The 23,121-nt window shown below is 37.6% G+C and overlaps 1 protein-coding gene across 10 annotated transcripts in view; it reads right to left on the bottom strand.

Annotated features, from left to right (window-relative positions):
* The window catches only part of LDB3 (LIM domain binding 3), a 112,916-nt gene that overhangs the window by 75,092 nt on the left and 14,703 nt on the right, over positions 1-23,121 (bottom strand). For all 10 annotated transcript variants that reach the window (XM_021536187.2, XM_021536186.3, XM_021536188.2 and 7 more), the window contains one exon: positions 106-257. In XM_021536187.2, coding sequence (XP_021391862.2) covers positions 106-257 — 152 coding nt within the window. The remainder of the gene's footprint in view (positions 1-105; positions 258-23,121) is intronic.

Raw genomic sequence — 23,121 nt, 5'->3', positions numbered from 1 at the left:
CTTCAAATAAATCTAACAGACAGGGATAAAATGCTTGCAACCTTCGGTCTTAAGTTTCATAGTCTGTCCTTAAGAACACAAAGAGTATAAGTTATTCCAACATACTTCTGCAGAGTGAGGCTTAGGTTGTGGCTGGCTGATTTGATCTTGTTCTGGGCCTCCAGGTGGGTCATGCTGTCAGTGTTGACTCCATCAATAGCCACGACAAGGTCCCCCTGGTTCATCTGTGACTGTGCTGCCTTGCTGCCAGGGGTGATCTGTGTGGGAAAAGACAAAGGAAAATGTCTTATCCTGATAAGTCATGCTATATCCAAAACAGCTGAAGAACTTGCCCAGAATTATAGTACAGAATAGATACAGCAAAAAATACACAAATAGACACAACAATAGTTTTATCCATTATTGTATGGGTGAAAAACTAAAATTAATGGCAATTAAACAAATCAAAGCTAACTCACAAAGGTCCAGGACACCATCTACTTCTTGTTACTTCCATTTTGAGAGGTTAAGCCCAGTGTGGTGGTTCCCTTACCACCTATTGTCACTATCTCAAGGGGATAATTATCACTATACAGCAGCAGTACATAGAGATATTTCTCAGAAGCAGAAAATTAATGAACCACTATCCACTGCATGATTTTATTGTATTTTCCCTCCTAAACCCCATTTTTTCCCAAATTAATTAATTTTATTGAAGGGATGGAAAATGAATGTGTGTGAGTGGCCTTGGGCACACTTTCTTTCTTTCATAGCAAACTTTAGAGGAAATGATTCTACTTAACCATACCCATATACAACTGCAGCTCCATTACTAACACAAATTGCTATGTGCCCACCTCACCAACCTGTTGGACCTCATGCTCCAAGGGCCAGCACTCTCAGAAATAAGAAACCACAGTGCTGCAACCACAAGCCCAACAACTGGTCCAGAAGTTCTGTTTGTTCACTGTGGCAAGACATTTTGTTGGCTTCAGTCAGCTTGTGAACTGCATCTTCTCCAAATGGAAAGCACCCTGATCTCAATTTTACAGAGCCTCTCAGCTTCTGTATGGGTAACACCAGTACAGTTCTAAAGCAGAAAAGCCTTCATCCACCATCAGCCAGACAAATTTTAATGAACACACCAGAGTTGTCCTCTGCTTTCAGCATCCAGTACAGAAAGAGCATGGATATAAGCTATAGGTATTTTTCTTAGAAACTCACTTCCTTACATTCCTCATTAAAAAATCCAAGGATAATCTAAAGTACTACAGCAAAGGCTTGATTCAAAAATTCTGTTCCTTCAGTACAGTGAACATAAAATGTGTTTGATTATGAGTCAAAAGTCCCCTGTGAATTCTGCCAGGCTGACACCATGAAGTCAAATTTCTAGTCACTTATAAAAACATACATACTTACAAAAGACCTCCTTCCAAAACAATTCCCTAGACTGTTTTCTCATGTGCTTTACTGGCAAAGATGAATAAGCAAAAAACCGAAAAAGCCCTTTCTTAACACACTGTTAAAGTTGCTCAGTATTGAGGTCAGAAGTCCAATTGACAGTATAGTCTGACAATGGGAGGTGTCAGTTTATTAGAACACTAGCTCTAGTATCAGGGTGCTCCAATACACAGCACCCTGGATACTCAGACTATTTAAAAGTAAAGATTACTTTGGAATTAGGCACTGCAAACAATTCCCAGAACTGATTTGACTGCAAGAGACAAGTTTTAATACCTTTTCATTTGAGATGGAAGCAAAGAGTTCTGTTTTCTGAGTGAAGGACAGCCACAAATACAATGTTCTCATGCAAGCAGAGTTGACTGATAATGGATGACAGTACTATTCCTCAGTGTATTTTCCTGGTGTTAAGGAATTGAGGGATGGGGGAAACATTTTGTGGTAGTTTCAAAGATAGAGATCTATTCTGCAGTCTAATGCACTCTCACAAGAAAAAAAAAACAAAAAAACAAACAAACAAACAAAAAAAAATTTGTGTTACAAGCATAGCTTTTCTAACCTGTTATACAAACATGAGCTTCTATGCATTTGATTGACTTGCATTGTGCCAAGTACACAGAATTCAGAAGCCCATAAAGAATATGGATTATTTGTACACCCACATGTACTTGTATAGTTACTCAAAGATCCTTCCCTGCTCAGTCCCACAAATACGTTGAGAAATAGAATCTGCAATAGAATAAAAGGTAAAAAAAGGGGCAAAAAGCAAACTAAAGCCAAACTCAGATAAATGAGTCAGTAAGACTTGAATTCATCAAGTAGGACACTTCTGTCTTTTTCAAATTATCCTTTTTTAAATAAATAATCTTCACAGATCACTCTTCTACGACATCACTTCTAACCTCCTCATGAAACATACAAGTTCATGCCACAGAATATTAACTGTATGATGCTGGTTTCAAATTATGGGACACTGCCCACCCACACACGTTTTTCTTGTCAAAAACAAAGACTTGTTTCTGAACACCAGCCCAGTTCCTGAAAGTCAAACATCTGCCATCATTTGGGTATTCTTACTCAACACATCTATCTCTCCTTCCACTCTTAAGTGATGCCTCAAACAAATTAAGCCCAGAGAAGCAGAGCTTCTAGAGACAGGATAACACACTCGAGATCTGGAGCTAGTTTAGCACAGCTCTAACACACTTCCTTCCCTCTCACTTGCTCTGACTTTTGCTTTTAGCAGCCCTACAGGTAAATGCTATACCTTAAAATAATGACACAGCAACTACAACCCTCCTAGAATTAAGAGTTTTAGAGGGAGGGGATGGTTGTAATGAGCGACCTAATTTCACTTCTTCTAAAGGGATATTTTCTGCCTGATATTTTAGAAAATATGACCTAAATGAAAAAATATTAATCACAAGAAGCTCTGAAAGAGAAAGTTCTCAGTAACTCTGAATTTGTGATGACTTTCTAACTTTGCAACACTGTTTCTGAGGCAAGGAGCTCTAGGAGCACCATACTGTGAAAGAAAAGGAAAACAGTCTCAATCATGGCTCAGTCAGGCCCCCAGGAAATGAAAGGGCTTCAACTTCTTCAAGTAAGTATAAGGGTAGAAAATTCTGGGTGGGATTCTTTCACACAACTCTTTTTTTTAAAATTCCAATTTCAGGGGACAGCACACCATTGATGTCACTGTACCTCTAAAATTCAGCTTATCCTTACTTCCCAGACAGCAAGACTTGCAAGTATAAAAGATAGAGCTAATTTATTGTATCTGCAATTCAGACAAGTAGTAGGTACCACAAAAGAATGACTTCTTCTGATGGTCTTCCCACTGGTTAAAAGCACACTAGATTATTTGGGCCTGTAGAATTTTATATAGAAGGCATTATTAAAGACTGGATGCATAATCTGTATGAAACATGAAAATCAAAGTACAAAATTACATATATTTTAGTTAGAACCTGAGAGACATCTCTGTGAGTGTTCCAAGTGAAGCCAAAGTATGCATTTCCAGCAGACATCGAGAGCAGTCAGTAATTGTTGTGAACAAAATCCCAGTGTGCAGATGGAGATACAGGGCACACAGATCCGAAGTGTCAAGGCACATTCAAGACTATCTTGTTCCCATTTCTAAAGATCCAGTTGAAAGGAATGGAATGCAAAGAGTTTATCTTTTATCTGTTGGTATTTTCCTTTGAAAATTCATCTCTGATCTACTAAAACATTTACTAAATATAAATCACAAACAGAGAAGAGATCACTGTGTCTTTCTAATCTTGAGTAAATACTTTCTCTTTAAAAATAGTTTTCGAAAATATTTTTGAAGGACAATTTCTAATTTAACCTTAGAATTAGACTGGAAACCCAGATCTCTCTACACAGCAAATTCTACTTGGCTCTTATATCAGCTTCTCTTCTATTAACAAAAGTAACAAATTTAGAGAAATATACTACTGTCAAGGATAAATATGCATTTTTCAATTTGACAACCAAACCTTTTTCCCTAAAGCAAATCTCTGGGAAACTTCTAGACGGAAGTATTTAAGAAGACCTTTGTAATAATCTTAACTCACTTGCATGGATTACAATATAGCTTGCAGTTGCTAGGTGCTGCAAATGCTTTTATTTAATGCTACAGTAAGACATTCGTCAGAGTTTCAGGGTACAGCTATTTCTGTCAATTGATTTACAAAACCCAATCCAGGGTAACACCAACAGATCTAATTCTATAGTAGTTCTTTAGTGCCTCAAGCCCAAGCACAGATTTTGTCTTGAAAAAGCAAGCATCTCACTGCTCTCAGAAAAGCAGAGGAATATGTGCTGCTTCAGAGATGTGAATTTTCAGCCCTCACAAATTTCCTACAAGACAGAGATCTGACTTCCAACATCCCCAGCTTAAAGCAAGTTGGCAGGCTGGAAGTATCACATGTTCCTTCCAACACACTACAGAGAATTCTTATTATGCTCTGTTGTGAGCGGATGGGTACACTGCGTGAATATATAGTACCACAGTGACAGCTGTGCCCTAAAAAAACTCGCCTGCACTGTGTTCACAGTAAATACTACTTAGCAGGAGCTCTGGGAGGCAGCATACAAAGAGCAGCTGCTGCACCACCTTGAGAAATGCACATGCTGCCAGCCAAGCCCCCTCAACTCCACTCCAAAGGGAAGAGACAGGGATCAGGCAGCATTTGAGTGGATGAGTGTTCAAATACTAACGAGAATGCTTGTACAAACAGATGGATGGACACAGTTTTTCTACCCCCAAGGACCTCCTAATTTACAAGGCAGACAAACATAGATAGGAAGGCCTACACAAATGAGAATCTGCTAATATAGCCTGCAGCATTAGCCAGGGCCTCTTCTTTCTCCAGCACTTGAGCTATGCCTGACTCCATCCTGACCTCAACCCCAAAAACAACAGTGTATATTTTCTGCTTCTCATTTAAGAACAACATTTCAGAATATCAGATATTCACTAGCATTAGAAATGTGCAAAACCACAGAGAATTAATACCTTCTCCTCCTGAAGATCTCTGGAATAGAAGAAATAATTAAATGTTCTTTCCCATAATCAGAAAATCAGAGACTATAATGTGTTCTTTCAAGAAAAATATTGGACAGAGACTAAGGGACAGTATGTTTCCTCTATAGACAAAAGAGCATTTAAATCTCTCCCCATTATATTTATGCAAGTATTTTTTTGCTTAGAAGATTCCAACAAACTCTCAAAGTAATTCTAAGCTCTGAGGCTCTAAGTGCCTGCAAAACAGTGACCTAGTAAGAGACATGCTTTGAGATCCCACTGCAAAACAGTTGCTGAATGCCCACATGAATCCAAGTAGTTACCTCTAGACCAGAGACATCTCTTCCTCTTCCCCAGTAAGAAAGCGGAGGAAATTTATATAATTTTTTCCTAAACAAGTCACTTGCCATCCCTGTCCCCACAACAAAAGCATAAGAGTCCCAAAGGTAAAACAGTGGGTTTTTCTTAGAAAATAGAAGGCAATTTTGGACAAGAAAAACACGCAAAGAAAATGAATAAGACCCACTGGGATAAGTCATCAGGCAGAAATTCACCATTTCATTCAACACACTGCCAGAAGGCACAGGCATAAGCAAGAAAAGAAACTGCCTAGATAACCTGTACAATAAAGCAAGCATCCTATGGCTTTTATACCTTTCTGTGTCAGATAGGACATCTGAGAAAGACCAATTAAATGTAAAGACAAGACTCTGGGAAACCCTGAAACTAACATCCTTGCATGTAGCACTAACCAAACCTAAGGAAAACTTCAATTTTGCAGCTACCATTTGCCTGAATGATATGTCTCATTGTTTTCAATTCTCTATTGGGCTTTACTGGCTTTTTTTTTTGGTTCTCCTTTCTGTGGTGTTTCTTTTGTTGCTTTGGTTTGGCTTTTTCTTTTTGTTTTTAATAAGACAACAAGAACTGCCTTAAATGAACACTCATGGCATGTGCAAAATATGCCACTGACACCTTGAAGAGATTCCATTTACACTAAACAGAGCTGCACTGGCAAGCTGCAAAGACACTCTGAAGTGGCCTCTCAGGCTCTGCTTCATCTGTAGCTAGGAAGGGAGATTATAATACATGTGAGAACACCCAAAATAACTCTAATCTACCTCTCTAGGGTACCAGGAATCCCAATGCCACAGGAGCACAGAGATTTTGTGGGATGAACAGTAAAGCACTTACAGCTCGGGACACCCTGTGCTGCAATCTGTCCTGCAACAGCAGAAGGGCTGGGGGCACTCAAACCAACCAGTTTACCTCATTCTCAGGAGCACCAAGCCAGGCTGGATTGATACCACCTTGATTAACACCAAAAATTTCCCTCACATTTAACATCACTTACAAACCTGCTTTTCATACACAATATATAGTCTCTCAAAGGAAGAAGACAGACAGATGATAGCCCTTCCTGCCAAGCTATCTAGACTCAGGTGATGAAAATAAGCCAAATGTAAAAGACTTTCAGCTGTGAAATGAAAAAAAACATCTAGGCATATTTAGGGAATTGCCCTAGGCAAGGCTTTGGGGGATGTTTTGAGAGGCAGTGTGAATACACCTGTTCCTATTTGTAAAATAATTTCATTCCCTGCCCAACCTCCATGTTATCTGATGAGAAAATTTTCAATCCTTTGTTGCTAAAAAAAAAAAAAAAAGTAGCAATATTGTGGACTTTGGAGATTAGCTTGATAGAAGCATGACTGCTCTGTTACACCAACTATATAAATGACAGTAAAAGAGTGGATGTGGCTTTTTAATAGGATGTGTTGGTGTAACTAGAAGGTTACACAGCTCTTTATATCATGTATGGTATGACTAACAGTAATATTTCTTCTCCCAGTCTTTATTCAAATGTATCTGTTACATCTATTCAGTCTGTTCTCAGTTACCATCACACACCGTGCCAAGGTAGTGTGTGCTGTGTATCTCACAGGAATTAAATGGAAGCAAACAGGTGAGTCATATAACGACAAATGTTGATTTGACACAATACGTTTTGAAAAACAAGTGACTGAATTCTTATTTAGTATCAAGGAGTTCAAAAATCTGAATGCAAATCAAAACAAGGAATAAAACTGAGATACTGATTCTTAGTATTCTTGCAGCCCCCATGTGTGAGCTGGTCTGTCAGCTTCCACAGGACAACCCCCTACAGCAAATATACACACAGCTTCCAAGTGACTGCAGGATCAGAACAGCCAAGTTTCTTCAAAGGTTGCCCATCCTCATCCCTGCTTCTCCTTTTCAAATTTGAATTATTTTTAAAGTAGTTGTATAAGGTGGGATGTTTTTCTGTGTTTCAAGCAGACGCATCTCAGTCATCAATATTACCTGCTTCATTTTCAGCTTCTTGAATTCTACATTCTGTGCAGCTTTTTAACCTGCTCACAGAAACACAATTTATCTTGTCTCCCCCTACAACCATTAGCAATAAACTGAGGGGTTTATGTCTTGCTATTGGTCACTATGGTAAGATTTTCTTTTTTTTAAGTTAATTTTGCTTAATGTATCTCATTGTGGGTAACTAAGATCATGCTGCCTTATAACTTTGAAGGGCTTTTGATTGGTCCAGCAACAGTAAGGCCTGACTAAAAGGGCATTTGAGACAATACTGAACAGCTTAGTTTAGCAGTTAGTGCCTTCAGCCACTTCTAATATTACGCAACTTAAAATAGCTTTGAGCAAGCCCTGAGGTTCTGGCACAGATATGACTGGTGTGTAAGTGACTCTTCTGCTCTTGCATGCTTATAAATTAGGGTACTTATTGAAAGGATGCAGGATTACATTTAATTGTTCTTTAAATGCATTTGTTTGAGTTCTCTTTGTTTCTGGCCACCAGAATAGCAGGGGAGTCATTCTTTGCTCACTAAACCACGAGCTGCCAGTTTGACACAGCAAACAGCAGTCCTGTCTCTAGACCAGAAGTATTTAGTACTGAGCTCTGTGCTTCATTTACAGAGGGTAGAACAGCATAGCACACACCAGCTGGCAGCTTATGAAGGAAAATGAGATGTCACACATGTCCACAGTGACAGAGGTGCTGAATCAGAACTAAATTTGCAGGAACTGCACTTGGTATCACGCCCTTACTTTCACATCTAAGGTTTTAGGAGGCCATAGTGCCTGACATGAACGTGTTCCAAGTGGAGGGCCCAGCATTAAGCTGCCAGCCTACAGCATCAATGCCTCCTCAAACACTTTCTTTATTCACAGGAGTAACTGTTTTGTACATGGAGCATTCACCAAAGTTCTGCGAGAGAATAAACAAAAGTACAGGCTTCAAACTTCAGAGAGTGAATTCTTTTTAAGATCAAAGTGAATAAAACAGAATAGAAGTAAAGTTCCCCTAATAAAGTGCAATTCCAATTTCTTCTGTAATAGGATGTTTCAAATTTAGTGCATAACATGACATCCCGCCAGGCATCCCAGCAGGATCCCTAGAAATTTGAAGATGTAGCAAGTAAAACAAAATTTTAACACATTTAACAGGTACATACACTTTTGGATGTTTCAGGAAGCTAGGAAATCGTAGAGATTTAAGGTATTTCTTGTACCTGTTAAAATGTAATTACTTAAAACTTGTTTTCCTAGCGGTGTTCAGTTGAACCCAGAGAGGCCAATTTCCTTGGTAAACCACAGAAATCATGTTTGTTTAACAGGAAATAATCTGAAAATATTGATATAATCTCAAATCTAAAAGGGAAAACATGTTCCATTGAAGATTGTTATGGTAAAGTAAAAGAACCTGAATGTTTAAAAAGGAAGGATCTTGATTTTCTTCAGTTTCAAAAAGGAAAGCATCCCTGAGGAGAAATGTGGCTATTTCTGAGGACAAGGATTGAACTTTGATAGTATGATGATGCCAATGCTGGTTTTGGACATTTTAACCCATTAGAGTATTTGGTACAGCAATCTACAATTATTTCCCACTGAGAGCTTGCACAGTATAAGAACACACACATGCACATGATTTTATTTGATAAACAACAAACCAGTGACATGGATGGTTCTGGAAGGTAAAAGCATCTCTCTAGGTGAATTTTACATCTATTAGCTTTAGAATTTTTTGCATAAGTGGAGTATCTTCCCACACATTTTTCAGTGACTTCAGGGCACAGAGCAGTATTAAGCTGACAAGCTTTCAATAAGTGATTTTCTGTGGGTTTTTTGCAAGTAGTATTTTCCATAACTTTAAAAAAAAAAAAAAATGACTTGAGAAAGCCTTCCTGTTTACAGACAAAATAAAATAATAGAAATTAATTGTAGTAATAGACTGTCTGCAGTTAAAGGCTATTTAAAGACTCAATATTAAAAAAAAAAGTTAAATTACTAAGATGGAACAAGCATCATTTATTGAGAAAGACACACTAATTTTTGGTTCAACTACTGTTTGTTTCATTTCTGGCCAAAAAGAAGAGCTGGCTGTACTATACACAAAAGTAACCTAGGCTGAGAGTCTTCTTTCTCCATAGAGTACTGCTTCATCAGCTCCCCTTCCCAGCCTGCACCTTTTTCTAGGGAAAATTGGAAGTAGATGTCTTTCACAAAACATTAAAAAAGAAAAGACATTATGTTATGAAAATTTACCAAAAGTCTTCATTAAACACAATTACTGCTTATGAACCAAATGTTTATGTACTAAAATATGGTTTTAACAGGAATATCCCATAAAGTTTAGAAGCTATAAGCAGCTTTAGAAGAAGGTTATTAAAGAAATTAAAAACCTCAGCTAGGTAATATTCACCTATGGTAAATGGCTCTTCATTTAAAGAGATATTGAATTGGAAGTTCCAAACAATGCCACTCACCTCCATTGTACCCTGTCTTCTATGTTTATGCCCAAGTTTCAGACTGAAACTTGATTAAAAAATCCCCAATGACTAGAAGAAAAGCTGTTCTTGGGAATATATCATTTTAGAGAAAGGCAGGAGTCTTTCATCTCACCATTCTTAATTCAGCAGAGTGTGTGGAGCCTCAATTATCTTTGGATTAGGTACTGGCTTTCTATTTGTATTTTCTGCAGCCTTGTTTGTGCTGACATGTTTTGAATTCCTCATGGCATTACCCAGCACAGGTGTGTGTGGAAGGGAATTCCAACTTGCAAAGCCTATGATCATAACCAGCACTTGAAAGAAGGTGTTAAGGCAGGAAGAGAAGCCTGATCAGAGTTTTCTCTCCAGCTGGCATCATGTTATGGACAGCCCTTCCCCTTCTGTGCTGCTCACCCTGCTGATTAACAGGTGAGGGTTAGAAAGCTTTCAGTCTCATTGGGAATGCTAAGACATATCCTATCTTAATATATTCATCAAGTTTATTTTGTGCTGCATTCCAGAGACTCAATAGAAAACATCTGTCATTTCAATTACAGAGAGCAAAGTGGGCACTCCATCAATTGTGAATGAACAATTTCTGCCAAACCAAAAGGCCCCTGCAAAAGCCATCCTAAAGATCTGTCTGTGGTACTGATATTGCTGGTTAGTGATACTTTTACCTGTTAACTTGGGCACCAACATTTCTGCCAATTCCTTTTTGGGTATTCTTCCATATTTTATCTCCTCTAGATTTGGTATTCACCACTTCCTGGTGTAAGCAGCAAAAAGACAGGGCAGTGTTTTTCTTCCAGAGCACATATGTTTGAATTAAGTGCTTCAAGAAGGGCCTTGAAGATGCTGACCACATATGTTCCCCCAGCTCTCACCCCTCTGTACATTCCTATTTCTTTCATGTGATTACCTGTACTTGGAAACACCAAGTGTAGCACAATCAATGCTTTAGGAATTTAATGTGGGTATTCCAAAATGGGTTACACAGTCATATCTAATAAAAGTTCTTAGGTAACAAAAGTTAGGAGCTTAAATTGTATGAGAATCATCATTAGCCTGCTTGGGATACTTAACTAGGCTTCAGAGAGAATATGCTTCTGATTCTTAGTTTAAGATATGCCTTCATGCTCAGTTCAGAGCATAGCTCCTTAAGGATCATTAGGCTGTGTAATTTACGCAGAAGTAACAGAATTAATCTGCAGGGTGCCTCACTTCCATTTCAAAGCTGCACTTTTATCTTTAATTTCTTTAATGATAAGTGCAGACATTTTTCTCTGTGCTGCAAGCAGAGGCTGTAACAAGCTCCATACCTAGTCAAAATGAGTTTCTAAACTCTGCTTGTCCAAATTAGAAATTTTCCTCTCCTGTTCCAGAGTAAACATGCAAACTACAATAATCTGGTTGTGTATTTTGTTAAGGAATAAATGTTCACAGGACATCTCATTAAATCCATGGAAGGAATGCAATCAAGTTCAGAATTTGCCTTAACAGTATTTTCCTTGGCTATATTAGACACTGACTTCTGCAATGGAGCATGTCAAAATAATTGGTTTGGAAGAAGCAGCAAGAAAGTTGTCATTTGACCAAGAAAGAATTTCAGAAGGTCTAAGGTAGTCTGCCTTTCTGTGTCTAGTTTGTCTTTTTCCCTTCCTTCAGCACCAAACTGCTGAAAAATGAATTGCATAGATGAGAAAATATGACAGTTACTTTAATAGGGATTCCTGCTGCTAGTGAAACCATTATTTGCCTGATACAAATGAGGAATGAAAGGAACACAGAAAAATGTTAACCCTCCACTTTTATGTCAAATGAGGACTTCGTTAAACTGCAGGACAATGAGCTTCATCACTGTATTCTGTCATCAAGCAAACATTTGAATGATTAAATTCAAGTGACATTTTGGACTGCATAAAGAAAAAAAAATTACTATAAAGCAGATTGATGTATTCCCTAATACTAGCAAGCAAATCTCAGATGCAGCCAGTATTATAACTGATGGAATTATGAAAGTTCTCTATTCTAGGTAGTTACATTTAGTGATATTTTTCAGAGCTGTACACCCACATGGAAACAAAGTTTTTAGGTGCTTTTGAGTTTTAATATGTTGTCAGAGTTGGATCTTAGCCACCCTCTCTAGTTTCATTTTTCATCAGTTTTCTTGTTTTTTTTTTAATATCCTTCTTCCTCTTACAACATCTTGTTCAGTAACCTTGCTTAGTTTCATTAATCATGTTTGCAGAGAAAATATTTAAAAACTGTCAGTGCTGACAGTTTAAAAACATCAATGCTGTAACAACTACAATGGCAGCAGAAAACATTTCTCAAAGTGAATATGCAGCTATTTAACAAGCAGGAGGCTTTTACTTCAGATACCAGGAAGCGGAAATAAATGCAAATTAGGAATGCTTGGATGGTTATTGGACAGCTGGGAAGATTCCAGGGGCAGACAAAAGTGCCAAATGGAGCCATATTAGTAATCTCTCTTTATCCTAGGATGGGTCTTCTATTTATAGAATTATACAGTTCTTGAAGGAACTATAAGATTGCATATGTAAATGATACAGGAGCAACACATGCATTTTACATGAAACTGCCTAATAAAATCCAAAGATGCTCTCAAAATTTTAGTAGACCTGTTTTAAATAGTACCATTTATTATGTCCATCTGGTTGTCTCAGCTGGTGACAGGCATTTTCTTCTGAATAGCCTTCCCCCCTGCATTTTTATAATTTTCAGGATTGAAAGAAATTCACCCTCTACCTTCTGCTCACACTTTTCATCTATCTCCTACTTAAAATCCTCAAAAAAGACCTCCTTAATTCCAGATCATACTAGTCAATCTTCTGAGTCATATCCAGTCCAGCACACATTCAAGTGAAAGGAATTTCACACAATTACCTCCTATTCTATATCAAGAAAGGAACTATTTAATTACATTATTCTTCAACAGCTATCCAAAGTAAGAATTAGAAAAATACTCCTACTGTCTTACATTGAGTTAAGACTGAACAAATTTCATGAGTAATGTTACGATGTTCATGGCTGAACATTCATGACTAGAAATAGCATTTTAACTACAAAATTGTATCGAATTGGAGACACTCACATGGCTGCAGAGGAAAATACAAAGCATAGACAATAGCTGTTATCAAAGCTATATGCATCAACCGCTCAGGGAAAACAAAAAAGTAAGCCTAAATTCACCTAGTGGTCTTCTTTGATATGGGACACACCAGTAATTAGAGGAAATTCTCTGGTTTTAAACAGTGAGGAATCAAAGGCTCTTCCACACACTTCAAGTACTGAGTGTAACAGGGCCCAGATCTTCCCGGGCTTCCCATGTTTGATAACACAAACATGGAAAATAAAGAATCAGCACATTTCACAGTGAAAAATAAGATTTTGGGCAAATGACACAGGAGACTGGTATAAACAAATCATCTAGGCATCTAAATTAGTTCCTTATAAAAATACAGGTAGAAAAAAAAAAAAAAAAGAGAAGCCGAGACATAAGAGAAAGAAAACTCATTTTACAAGTTTCTTGCTATGTCAGAGAAGAACAAGATATTCTCCACCTCAAAACATCTAAGATTATCTCATCTGCTGCTCTCTGTGAATACCACAGACAAACAGAATTTATATGAAAGCATGGACTTCAAGCTCTATGCTACTTTCCTCTGCAGTCTAGATAATAATTCTAGCATCTGTTGCAGCCTCTGTGAACAGATTTGCATTGATAGTGCACAGGTAAAAGCTCCACAGACAATAAGGTGTTGGTCAATTCTCTCTGAAGCCCCCTTATCCTTTTTTATCAGGCATGACCCTGTAAGAATGTACAATGCAATCACCCAGAGGGAAAAAAAGCACTAGGCTGTCAAGCTAAGCTTTTGCTGGCTGCAACTCAGATATGACACAAAGTCATGCCCATCTTATGTAAAAATTGATAAGAAAGCTGTGCACTCTTTATGGTATATCAGTGTGTAATTAAAAAGCCTTGTGCTTATATCAGTGGGTACATTGATAATCAACTCTCAGGGGAAAAAAAACCAAAACAAACCAAAGCAAAAAACAGAACTGATAACTGAAAGTGTGAATATCCAAAGTGGTTAAATCCTAAAAAAGGAAGGACAAAGAACAGAACTGCTCTAAGATTAGCAGCTTTTGAAACTGCATTATTACAAGTACCTTCCCCAAGTAAGATGTGAATAAACCTGCTGTCAAAGTTAGTGAGTCAAGGAGTCTCATACAGGAAATTAATTCCATTGTGCACATTCTTCCTGTAACCCCAGCCCATTTGTTTTGCAGAACCAGAGAACTTTTTCTGTCCTGCCTACACATTAGAGATAAAACTTCAGTAGAGCAAAGATATTATGGTCCCAACTCCCCATTACTTTGCACAAATTTATTCTCTTCAGTGCAAATGAAAGTATTTTAGTTTCTCTCTTAATCACTTTGCACTACAAATGTCTTCATAGCTGCTGGGCAATGGTAAATTCATTTTCACCTCAGGCAAGACACCAATAATTTTGTTTTAAATCACATTCAGAAAATATAACTTTAATTTACAATAATGTTCTAAAAACTCTTCTATTCCCTCTGTAGTTTTATGTTCATGTTGGTTTTATGAGTATGAAAATAAAATTAAGGATGGCAGGCAGCCTGATACTCCTATCCCAAAAAGCAGCCTCCCTGCTATTCTTATCAGAATAAGAACTTTTGAGTCCATTTCATCCTTACATCTGGGAACCCTCTCTAATGACTATGGCTAGGGCCAGAGCAAATACTTCACAAAAGAGATTCACATATAACTTGCCATTTTGCAAAGTCAATGTGGAACACACCTTTCTGTAGCCAGAGGCATCTTCTGCTCCAGTAGACACTCAAAGCACACTATCTTTGTATCTTTTGTATGCCAAATAAGCTTATATCACAGAAATTACAGTTTGAAGTTGCCTGTGTTGGCAGAATGCAGACAACCAGCCCATGTTAGTAGCGAAAAGTCAGAAAAATGCTCCACAGGATCAAAAGGATTTGTCTGTATTTGTCTGTAGTTCACTTAAGCATCTCCTTGTCATGACAAACCTATGAAGCAGAGAGATCCATTAAATAATATATACATATAATGGAGGTAGGAGAGACTGGATTTCAGAGTTGTGCACTTATCTCACTGGAAAGATAGGATGACTACAGAACCTTCTGAAGGAAACATGAATTAATACTAAGAAAATAACTTTTTCTTCCCTTAAAACATTTCACTCCCTTTTTAGCTTTCTGTAATAAATAGCACAACCAACTGAGAAACATCATCCATGTGTAAATAGTGGACACGCTCAAATACAGTCACAATATGTTAATATGCCAAAAACCTGATGAATCTCTTTGCATAAGCTGTAGACAAAGTATTTATGGGGCATAGTGCATATATTTCCATAGTGGACAGTAATATTACAACATATAATTTTGTTAACCCATCATCTAAACTCTGTCGGTATTGATAATGAAAAGAGTTTATTTTAAATATAAATTTGTATCTTAAGCTATTATAGTATTTTCAATATTTAGCAATACAGATTGATGTTACTGAAACCTGACTTAAAAGCATTCAGTACAACAGCACTTACCAAAATATTGACTGTCTTAAGTATATTTTTAGAAGTGGAATTTGTCACAGAAATTGTTCTGCCTTGTTAAAAAGTAGTCCTTCCTCTAGGTGGCCCATGCTTTTACGCACAGCCCTGCTCATGAAGGGCACTAATCCATATTATTACACGTGTTAAATGCCAATTAATTCTCCCTTATGAGTTATGATAAATTATTATTTTAGGGTGGAGCTATACATTTTCCAAAGGGTCTTTATCACAGCTATGCTGACAGGACTTATGTATGGTGGTATGCTTAGTACGCCCCTAAAGTAGCTGAAGTATGTGCCACAGCAGGTGCCACAAGTAGAACATAGATTTGCTTTGACATTAAAACATAGGGTATAGAAAGAGTGCAGGGTTGTTTGATGGATTTATAAAAGCATATGTTGTGAATGGTTCGGAGAAGTGGAGCCTTCAGGGTACAGCATTAAAGTCAAAGCTAACTCAGTTTGAAGAAATCCTGCCTTGTCATGGCAGCAGTTCTTTGTACTTCATAATTGTCAGGGTATCTGTCATTAAAAAAATATTTTGCCACCTCTAAAGAAAACCTCACTGAAGTGTAACCTCTTGGGGACATTACGACCAAACTATTAAAATATGCTCTTATAGCTTTAAGGGATACATTTCCACCAAAGAACTGTAAAAATTATACTTGAATCTGTTTTACAGAATAGAAAACATGGTTTACATTTCTTTCCGATTTTTGATCATGCCCTCTTTGTAAAAACTTAAATCTTTAATTTTTGCACCAACTCCCAGTGCAAAGGAGTTGGTATCAACTCCTTGTTGATGCTGGTAATCAAAGTAGTTCTATCCCTTCAGGGACAACATGGCATAGAAGGTGACAGCTTTCACCAAAGGATCTTTCTGATCTATGACTTTATGTCCCCAGCCCAGAGTGACCAATTCACTCCCCCAATGCAGGAGATAGGAAGTTCCTCCTCATAAGCCATAGCTAAACCTCTCTGCCAACATTCATGCACTTCTTGCATCCATAAGATGACATTTGCTCCTCTACTTTCCACAATCAATGTGAAAATGTCACTGTGGTTGTGACCTTGCCAAAGCTTTTCCCACAAAATTTTTTCCTATTACCTGTACTTTGGCCTTTGCAATGTCATTCTACGAAGACATTGATCATTCCTTTACTAATACCTCAATGACAGTATAGTATTTAGTTTTCATTTTCTTCATCCATCTGCAAAATCAGTTTTTGCTTTCTGTACAAATTAAGGTCATAGACAACTTTTAAAAATTAAGTAAAATGTCTAACCAGGCTGCTTGACAGTCTGTTAATGTCAGTTGATGGACCTGAGTGCCAAAACTGCAACTAAAACTAAAATCTGTCAAAAATAATGGAGTCATCCCTGACTGCGACTATGAAAGCAGCCTAGGCAGTGCATACATTTCCTAGATTAGTCCTAAAATATTTACATAGCCAAAAAACCTCAATCTCACTCATAATTAAGGAAGCCAGAGTTAGATTCCCAGATATTGAAAAAAAAACCTACATTGTACAGTGGTCAGCCTCCTTAATGGAGTTATATTAGTTTATTCCAGTGAAAAATATTTCCCTTATCTTAGTGAGTGTAGAATTTATCTTACAGATTAATTTTAACATTATGTTAAATAGTATGTTTTCCAAGCTCTTTTTATACACAAGTGATTGAGAATAGTGGTATTATCCTTCAACTCAGAAGGCTCTCTTGACAAGTATATATATGTATATAATATATACATATTCACCTGTAACTTCATAGAACCAGTGGACTTATACCAGGAATAAATCTGTTCCAGTATCTTCAGTTACTCTATTTGGAAACCAGTCATTTGCCTGACCTTCAGTGCAATGCTAAAAACAGAGTTTGTCTGTCATCAAGAGCCAGTGAGATTTCAGATAAAACAGAAGTCATGGCTCCTGCAATGAAATTCCAGAAGTGTCCATCAAAGGCTTGCCAACAATAGCATCTCACTCAGTCAAGACTTTCATACTTTGATAAAACTGGGGGAGAGGGGGAAGAGGGGATTTGACATTGGGAATTGGCCATGCCACAGCAACTTAGGGCTCACTCTCAACTATACAAATCCAAAAAAATTCTTTCATTATATTCTACTAAAACTTTTATTAGGTGACTAGCTTTGGTTATTTAAAGATCTAGTAATTTCTCACTCTATTGACAATTTGCTTTTTGTGATTTTTTAGTTGGCTGTGAGGTTTTTTTACTCCTCAGGGGAACATTCCTTCCAACTACCAGCACCACAATGTATTTAAAATAACAGAGCAACAAAACATGAATCAGATCTGTTCTGAACATGAGAGTAAATATTGTGTGCAAGCACTGAAATGGAAGCAGGACTTCCTTGTTTAAATTACAATAGATCAATCTTGTGTTCTCTAGCATAAAAAGACTTACAGAAGGACAATTGCCAGGCAAGATTTCAAACTTCTTCCTTATAGTCCCGTGCCAATATATAGGCTTACAGTGCTCACTCTTCTGTCAAAGTGGCATTTGTCTTGACATTACTTAACCCAAACTTCATCTCAAAATACCATCCCAGTCCTAGCAGAATATTGCCCAATGCTTTGACAGTGAGAGATGACAATAGCAAAAATTACCAGTCATTTTCACATGTAGCTTAGATATTCATTAGTACATAAAATGCTTGCTAACAACCATCTTGGAATATATGCTTACATTCCTAGTATTTGCACAGTTTACTAAGTTTTGTAGCTCCTTTGGTTTCTACTTAGAAGATATAAGCAGTTATATATATGTTGAGACTATGGATAACAGTGGGTCAGAGTGAAGCCAATAAAAAGGATATCATGTAACATGGTCTTCTCCTCTCACAAAATGGACAATATATATTTTAATCAAAAAATAAAGCCCTGTCCTAGTCTCTCACTGGTCTTTGCAATGAAAATTAACCATAAAAAAAGATTATGGAGGTGTCAAGAGTAAGAATGGAAAGGAAAAAGACACCTCAACACAATATCAAGGATCAGAGAAGTCAAAGACGTATTTCAAAATGAAGAGGATGTTAAAACTCGTATTATCAATTTTTAAGTGCAACTTCTAGGCAGCTCTCCTTCAACATGAGGCCACAACACTCTCTCTGTTACATTATCTAATTGAATTGAGGACTATCACAGTGCACCCTACTTGCACTACAAAGCGACACAAGTCACCAAAGGGAGGGAGGAAAGTGTCAAGAGGCCCAACCAACCAATGGCTATTTGTCCTTGGAATGAAGCTGCATAAAAAGTAAAAAGATACCATCAAAATAGTCTGGATCTTACTTATTCTGGTATCAAAACAAGGTAAATTGGGCAAAAAGTAAGTAATCATGTGACAACTGGCAGAAAAAAATATATATATATATGTAATCAGGAATATCTGTTCATCACAGGTGTTAAAGAAAAGAAAAAAAAGAAAAAGAAAGGGGTTTTCTTAGGCCATTAGCATGCAGAGATAAATGCACAGGTTCTAGGCAGTAGACACTCAGTAGGAAAAATAGGGAGAACACCTTTTGTGCCCTAACTAAAAATGAGCTCAACTAAAAGTGTATGAGGACATTGCAAATCACTGCCTTTTTCATATGTTCTCAAGATTTTATATCTTCCTATAAAAACATGCTTTTACTTGATTATTTGTTGTTGTTGTTAACAGATAAACCTAGGAATGTAGAGATGTTAATTATTATGACATTACTCAATAAATGATGAAAATATTCAAATAAATAATAAGAAACAATTAGACGTTTGAAATTCACCTCTTCAAGGAGGTCACCATTATCTCTTTTAAGGTGTGACAGTTTAGCCAGAAAAAAGCTTCCCTCCTGAAACACTGAGAAAATTAATTTTTACTGAGTATCCCATTATTGTCATTGCTGCAATGGTGAGAAGATATGAACAGCTTCAAAAGATGCCACGTGCCCTTTATTTTCAAAAAAACTTTGGCAGTTTGAGGGCTTTTCTCAATAGCTCCTGATCCCTGTTTTGCTATGGCAAAATTGTGTTGCCTGCAGTGGAAAAAAATAATATTTGAGAGAGTATTTTCTAAACATTTCTCTTCACAGCATTAGTGTATCCAAGGGCAGTAGCACACTGGTTTGGATGTATGGCACAAATAGTCTCAGACAGTAGCCAAGATGCTTTAAGAGAAGATTGAAACTAAAGACTTGTGGCATCCAGGCCAGAACATTCACTGTGGATGTTCTAAAATTAAACACCAGTGAGGAAAGTTATTCCTACTGAACCCCTTTATCTACGCATTGAACCAAGAGGCTTAACAACAAACCACATGGTGAGAGCTCTTTCCTGGCCTCCTAAACTTGGAGATACATTTAATATAGAAATCCAATCCAATCTCTGCAAAATCAGTGGAGGAGGATCAAGACTTAATGGAGACAAAAGTAGTAATATTGTTTACCAGTCCTCTTAACAATACTTCCCTCAGATAAAACTAATTAAAGGTCCAGTTAATAAGGCAAATAAGGGTTAAATTATAATAAAACTACTTTGTAGTCTATATAAGAGCTTTCATAAAACAAAATTTAGAGACCAAATTAAGCATTTGAGCTAAATTCTCAGAGAAGCGAGAAATAAAGACATCTACCCTTACCATCAAATGGCATGTAACAGAGATCCAGCCTGGAATTCTTTCCCTATGAGAAAAATCAACATTTCACACTGTACTTATAAAATGTAATATTGTACAAGAGAGTATCCTGCCTCCTTTCCAGGTTGTCTTTAGGACACATGAACTCCAAGGAATTGTGGGTGGAATGTATAGAAGATCTTACTGCAGCTGCTGGTACTGCATCTGTTCAAGGGATAAATAAAGCAGCTAAGTTCTAGTTTTGGTTTCATACACTGCCAATCCTTTGACATGCACAGAAATTATATACCACCTCCTCATCTTGTCAGTCACACTGCAAATAAGTCTTCAATATTGTAGAAGGGATGATCACTTTTTTTTTTGGCTAGGAATGTTCCCACAAGCTGGGATAACCTCCATGACAACTCACACACTGGAAAAACACTAAAGCACTTAATTTTCTTCCAGAGAGTAACTTGTTAATGTAAATTATCAATCTATAGACTTTTTCTCATTCTTCTTAGGAAAGAATTAGGTCTAGTTAAAACTGATGTGAAATTAAAACTGAACTAATTCACTAATTATCTAGACCTTCAAAAAAGTTTATTCTGTTTTATTTCCCTTCATCACCGCTTAGTCCCCATGTTCTGGCACGTGGAATTTAAGGAAATGGTCTCGATTACTATCAGCTTATAATTTTTATATATATATTTAAAGATTATTAATGTGTTTTACTAACTATGCTCAGTATATTTTCTTCCAAGAAAAATTGGAGATTACTATCTAAGATGATACTTTGCAGAGTGAGGAACCACTGTGAGGAAGAAAATTAAGCACACATATGTAGGGAAAGGGAATTGCTGCTGAGCAGGACAAATCCATCTTTTTGTGGACCATAGGACCATAGGGTGTGTGGCTGTAAAAGGAGCAGTCTCTTCCAGGAATCTCAGTGAAGATGCACTCTATTGTCAACACAGAAGTTATATATTGGTATTACTTGCAGCTTGGGTTCCTTAACAGAGGCTAGAGAAGACTATTTAATACAGCAACACATGTAATCAGAGAAACAGGAAACCTCACAGCTTCACACAGAGCAGTAATGAACTTCCATGTGGCACCATATTTAGGCAGCTCCTTCCTGCAGATTCCTGCTCTGTCCCTTCATGGCTTTATAGGACATTATAATACCTTTTGGAGGGTCTAATTCTTTCCCTTCCCAAATGCAGTCTTCATCTTTTTGCTCCTCCACTCTAAGTGCACTTAATCTGAACAGCATCAAAAGTTGGGAGAAAAGAAAGGATAGCAAGCACATTCTGATGAGGCAGAATGTGGGAATGGAGCATGGAAAGGAGGCAAGGGAAAGAGGCCACATAAGCATCCCAGGCATATGGAAGGAGGAGACAGCACAGAACAATGGAATGAGGATGAATGCCAAGAGCCATCAGTACTTGTCCTTGCAGCTGGCTGCTACAGCTGAGGCACACAGCTCTCAAGGGTGGGATAAAGCCTCCCTCAAATGAGAGGAGACCTTTGCTATTCCTCCGTGGTGAAACAGCCAAACAATTCCGGCACTTCAATAATCTGTTCACCCTTCCCACAAGGTGCCAACAGTCTGATACCCACAACCCTGTGCACGCAGCCTGAACTACTGAGAACTATACGGCAAACCAGCACGTGTCTCAATTTTAGGAGTGCTGCCCTGAAAAGAAGCAGTACAAAGCAGTGGGCAATCAAACAGGGAAGAGATTGCAGTTCAGGTACATGTGGTTTGCTGCTGTTCATACAACTGATGATGCTTGCAGACTGCTGACCACTTCTTGTCATGAAGAAAGCAAAGCACACAAGTAATAGAGAGATTCTCATCCAGCCACCCCATACAGTTGACAAAAGGATTAAAGGATTTCATCTTGCAGAATTTGTTAGTTAATTTAAGCAAAACAGAAAAATAATATTTTAGACAGTAAAGGAATTTTGATGGTAGGTTAGGTTACAATTCCTGTAAAAAAAAACCAAAACAGCAGAAAGACTAATCATTTTTTCCTACAATAATTAACCTTAGCCACTGCTCATGAAAAAGGCCATCTTACTTTGACTTTTTGTTTTTTTAAACACCTGCCATAGTATGAACTGCCCTTAACCATTTTTGAATCCGCTATGATTAGGTAAGGAGAGAATGCTGACATTCTTAAATAGAACAGGATGGTCCCAGTGACCCCCAGGATCAAGGAAAGGCAGCCCAAATTCACCCTAATACCAGGGCATTCAGATTTGGCACTATGTGCCAGAATCTGGGGTTACATGTAGTATTTTTGGAGTTTTGGATAAGATGTCCCATTCCAGAAGCTTGAGGTAAACGCAGCATTGGTTCCAATTCAAAATAGCTTCCTAAGTTACTGGATGCTTAAAATATAGCATGAGAGTCCCACAGAGGCTTCTCAAGAGTGTGCACGGCACCCTAACCAGGTATAGTAAGTACTACAATGCATTGCAAATATTTTTATTCATGTCACAAAGACTAATTGTCACTAATGCTACTTTCAGACCGAGAACCCATAAATTGTTTAAAGTAAACATGTGCCCTTAAGCCTGCTACTTTTAATAAGAATAAGGGTTATGTCTGTATTAGGTATGGCTAAGCAAGAGAGGCATGGATCCAAAATAGCCCAGAAGATGGAATCTGGACTCTGAGTAAGTGAAAGGTAGGAACAGGGTGAGACTGTGAAAGCCTGTGTTCCTCCAAATTCCCAGCTGCCATTGCTACAAATCAAGTGTATTTGGAAGGATTTTGAAGAAAGGTTAAAACCTATTTATGCACTGTGTCCAGGCACTGAACACCTGTGGCATAGATGATCACAACACCATCTACGCACGTGGGAAGTGCAGAAAATAACTCTACCCTCATCAGGGGATTTGCATGCCTTTAAGACATTTGGCCCATTTCATCTTCCTAAAAGAAGAAGAGCAAGATCTCATTGACATTTTGGGAAAATGTCTGCTAACCACCACTACCAAAGAGTCACCTTGTAGGAAGCCCATTCAAGATATTTTCTGGAGCCATTTGTAAGCTGAAA

The sequence above is a fragment of the Lonchura striata genome, chromosome 7 (assembly GCF_046129695.1).
Source record: "Lonchura striata isolate bLonStr1 chromosome 7, bLonStr1.mat, whole genome shotgun sequence".
NCBI classification, from domain to species: Eukaryota; Metazoa; Chordata; class Aves; order Passeriformes; family Estrildidae; genus Lonchura; species Lonchura striata.
This window is presented reverse-complemented; position numbering and strand designations above follow the sequence as displayed.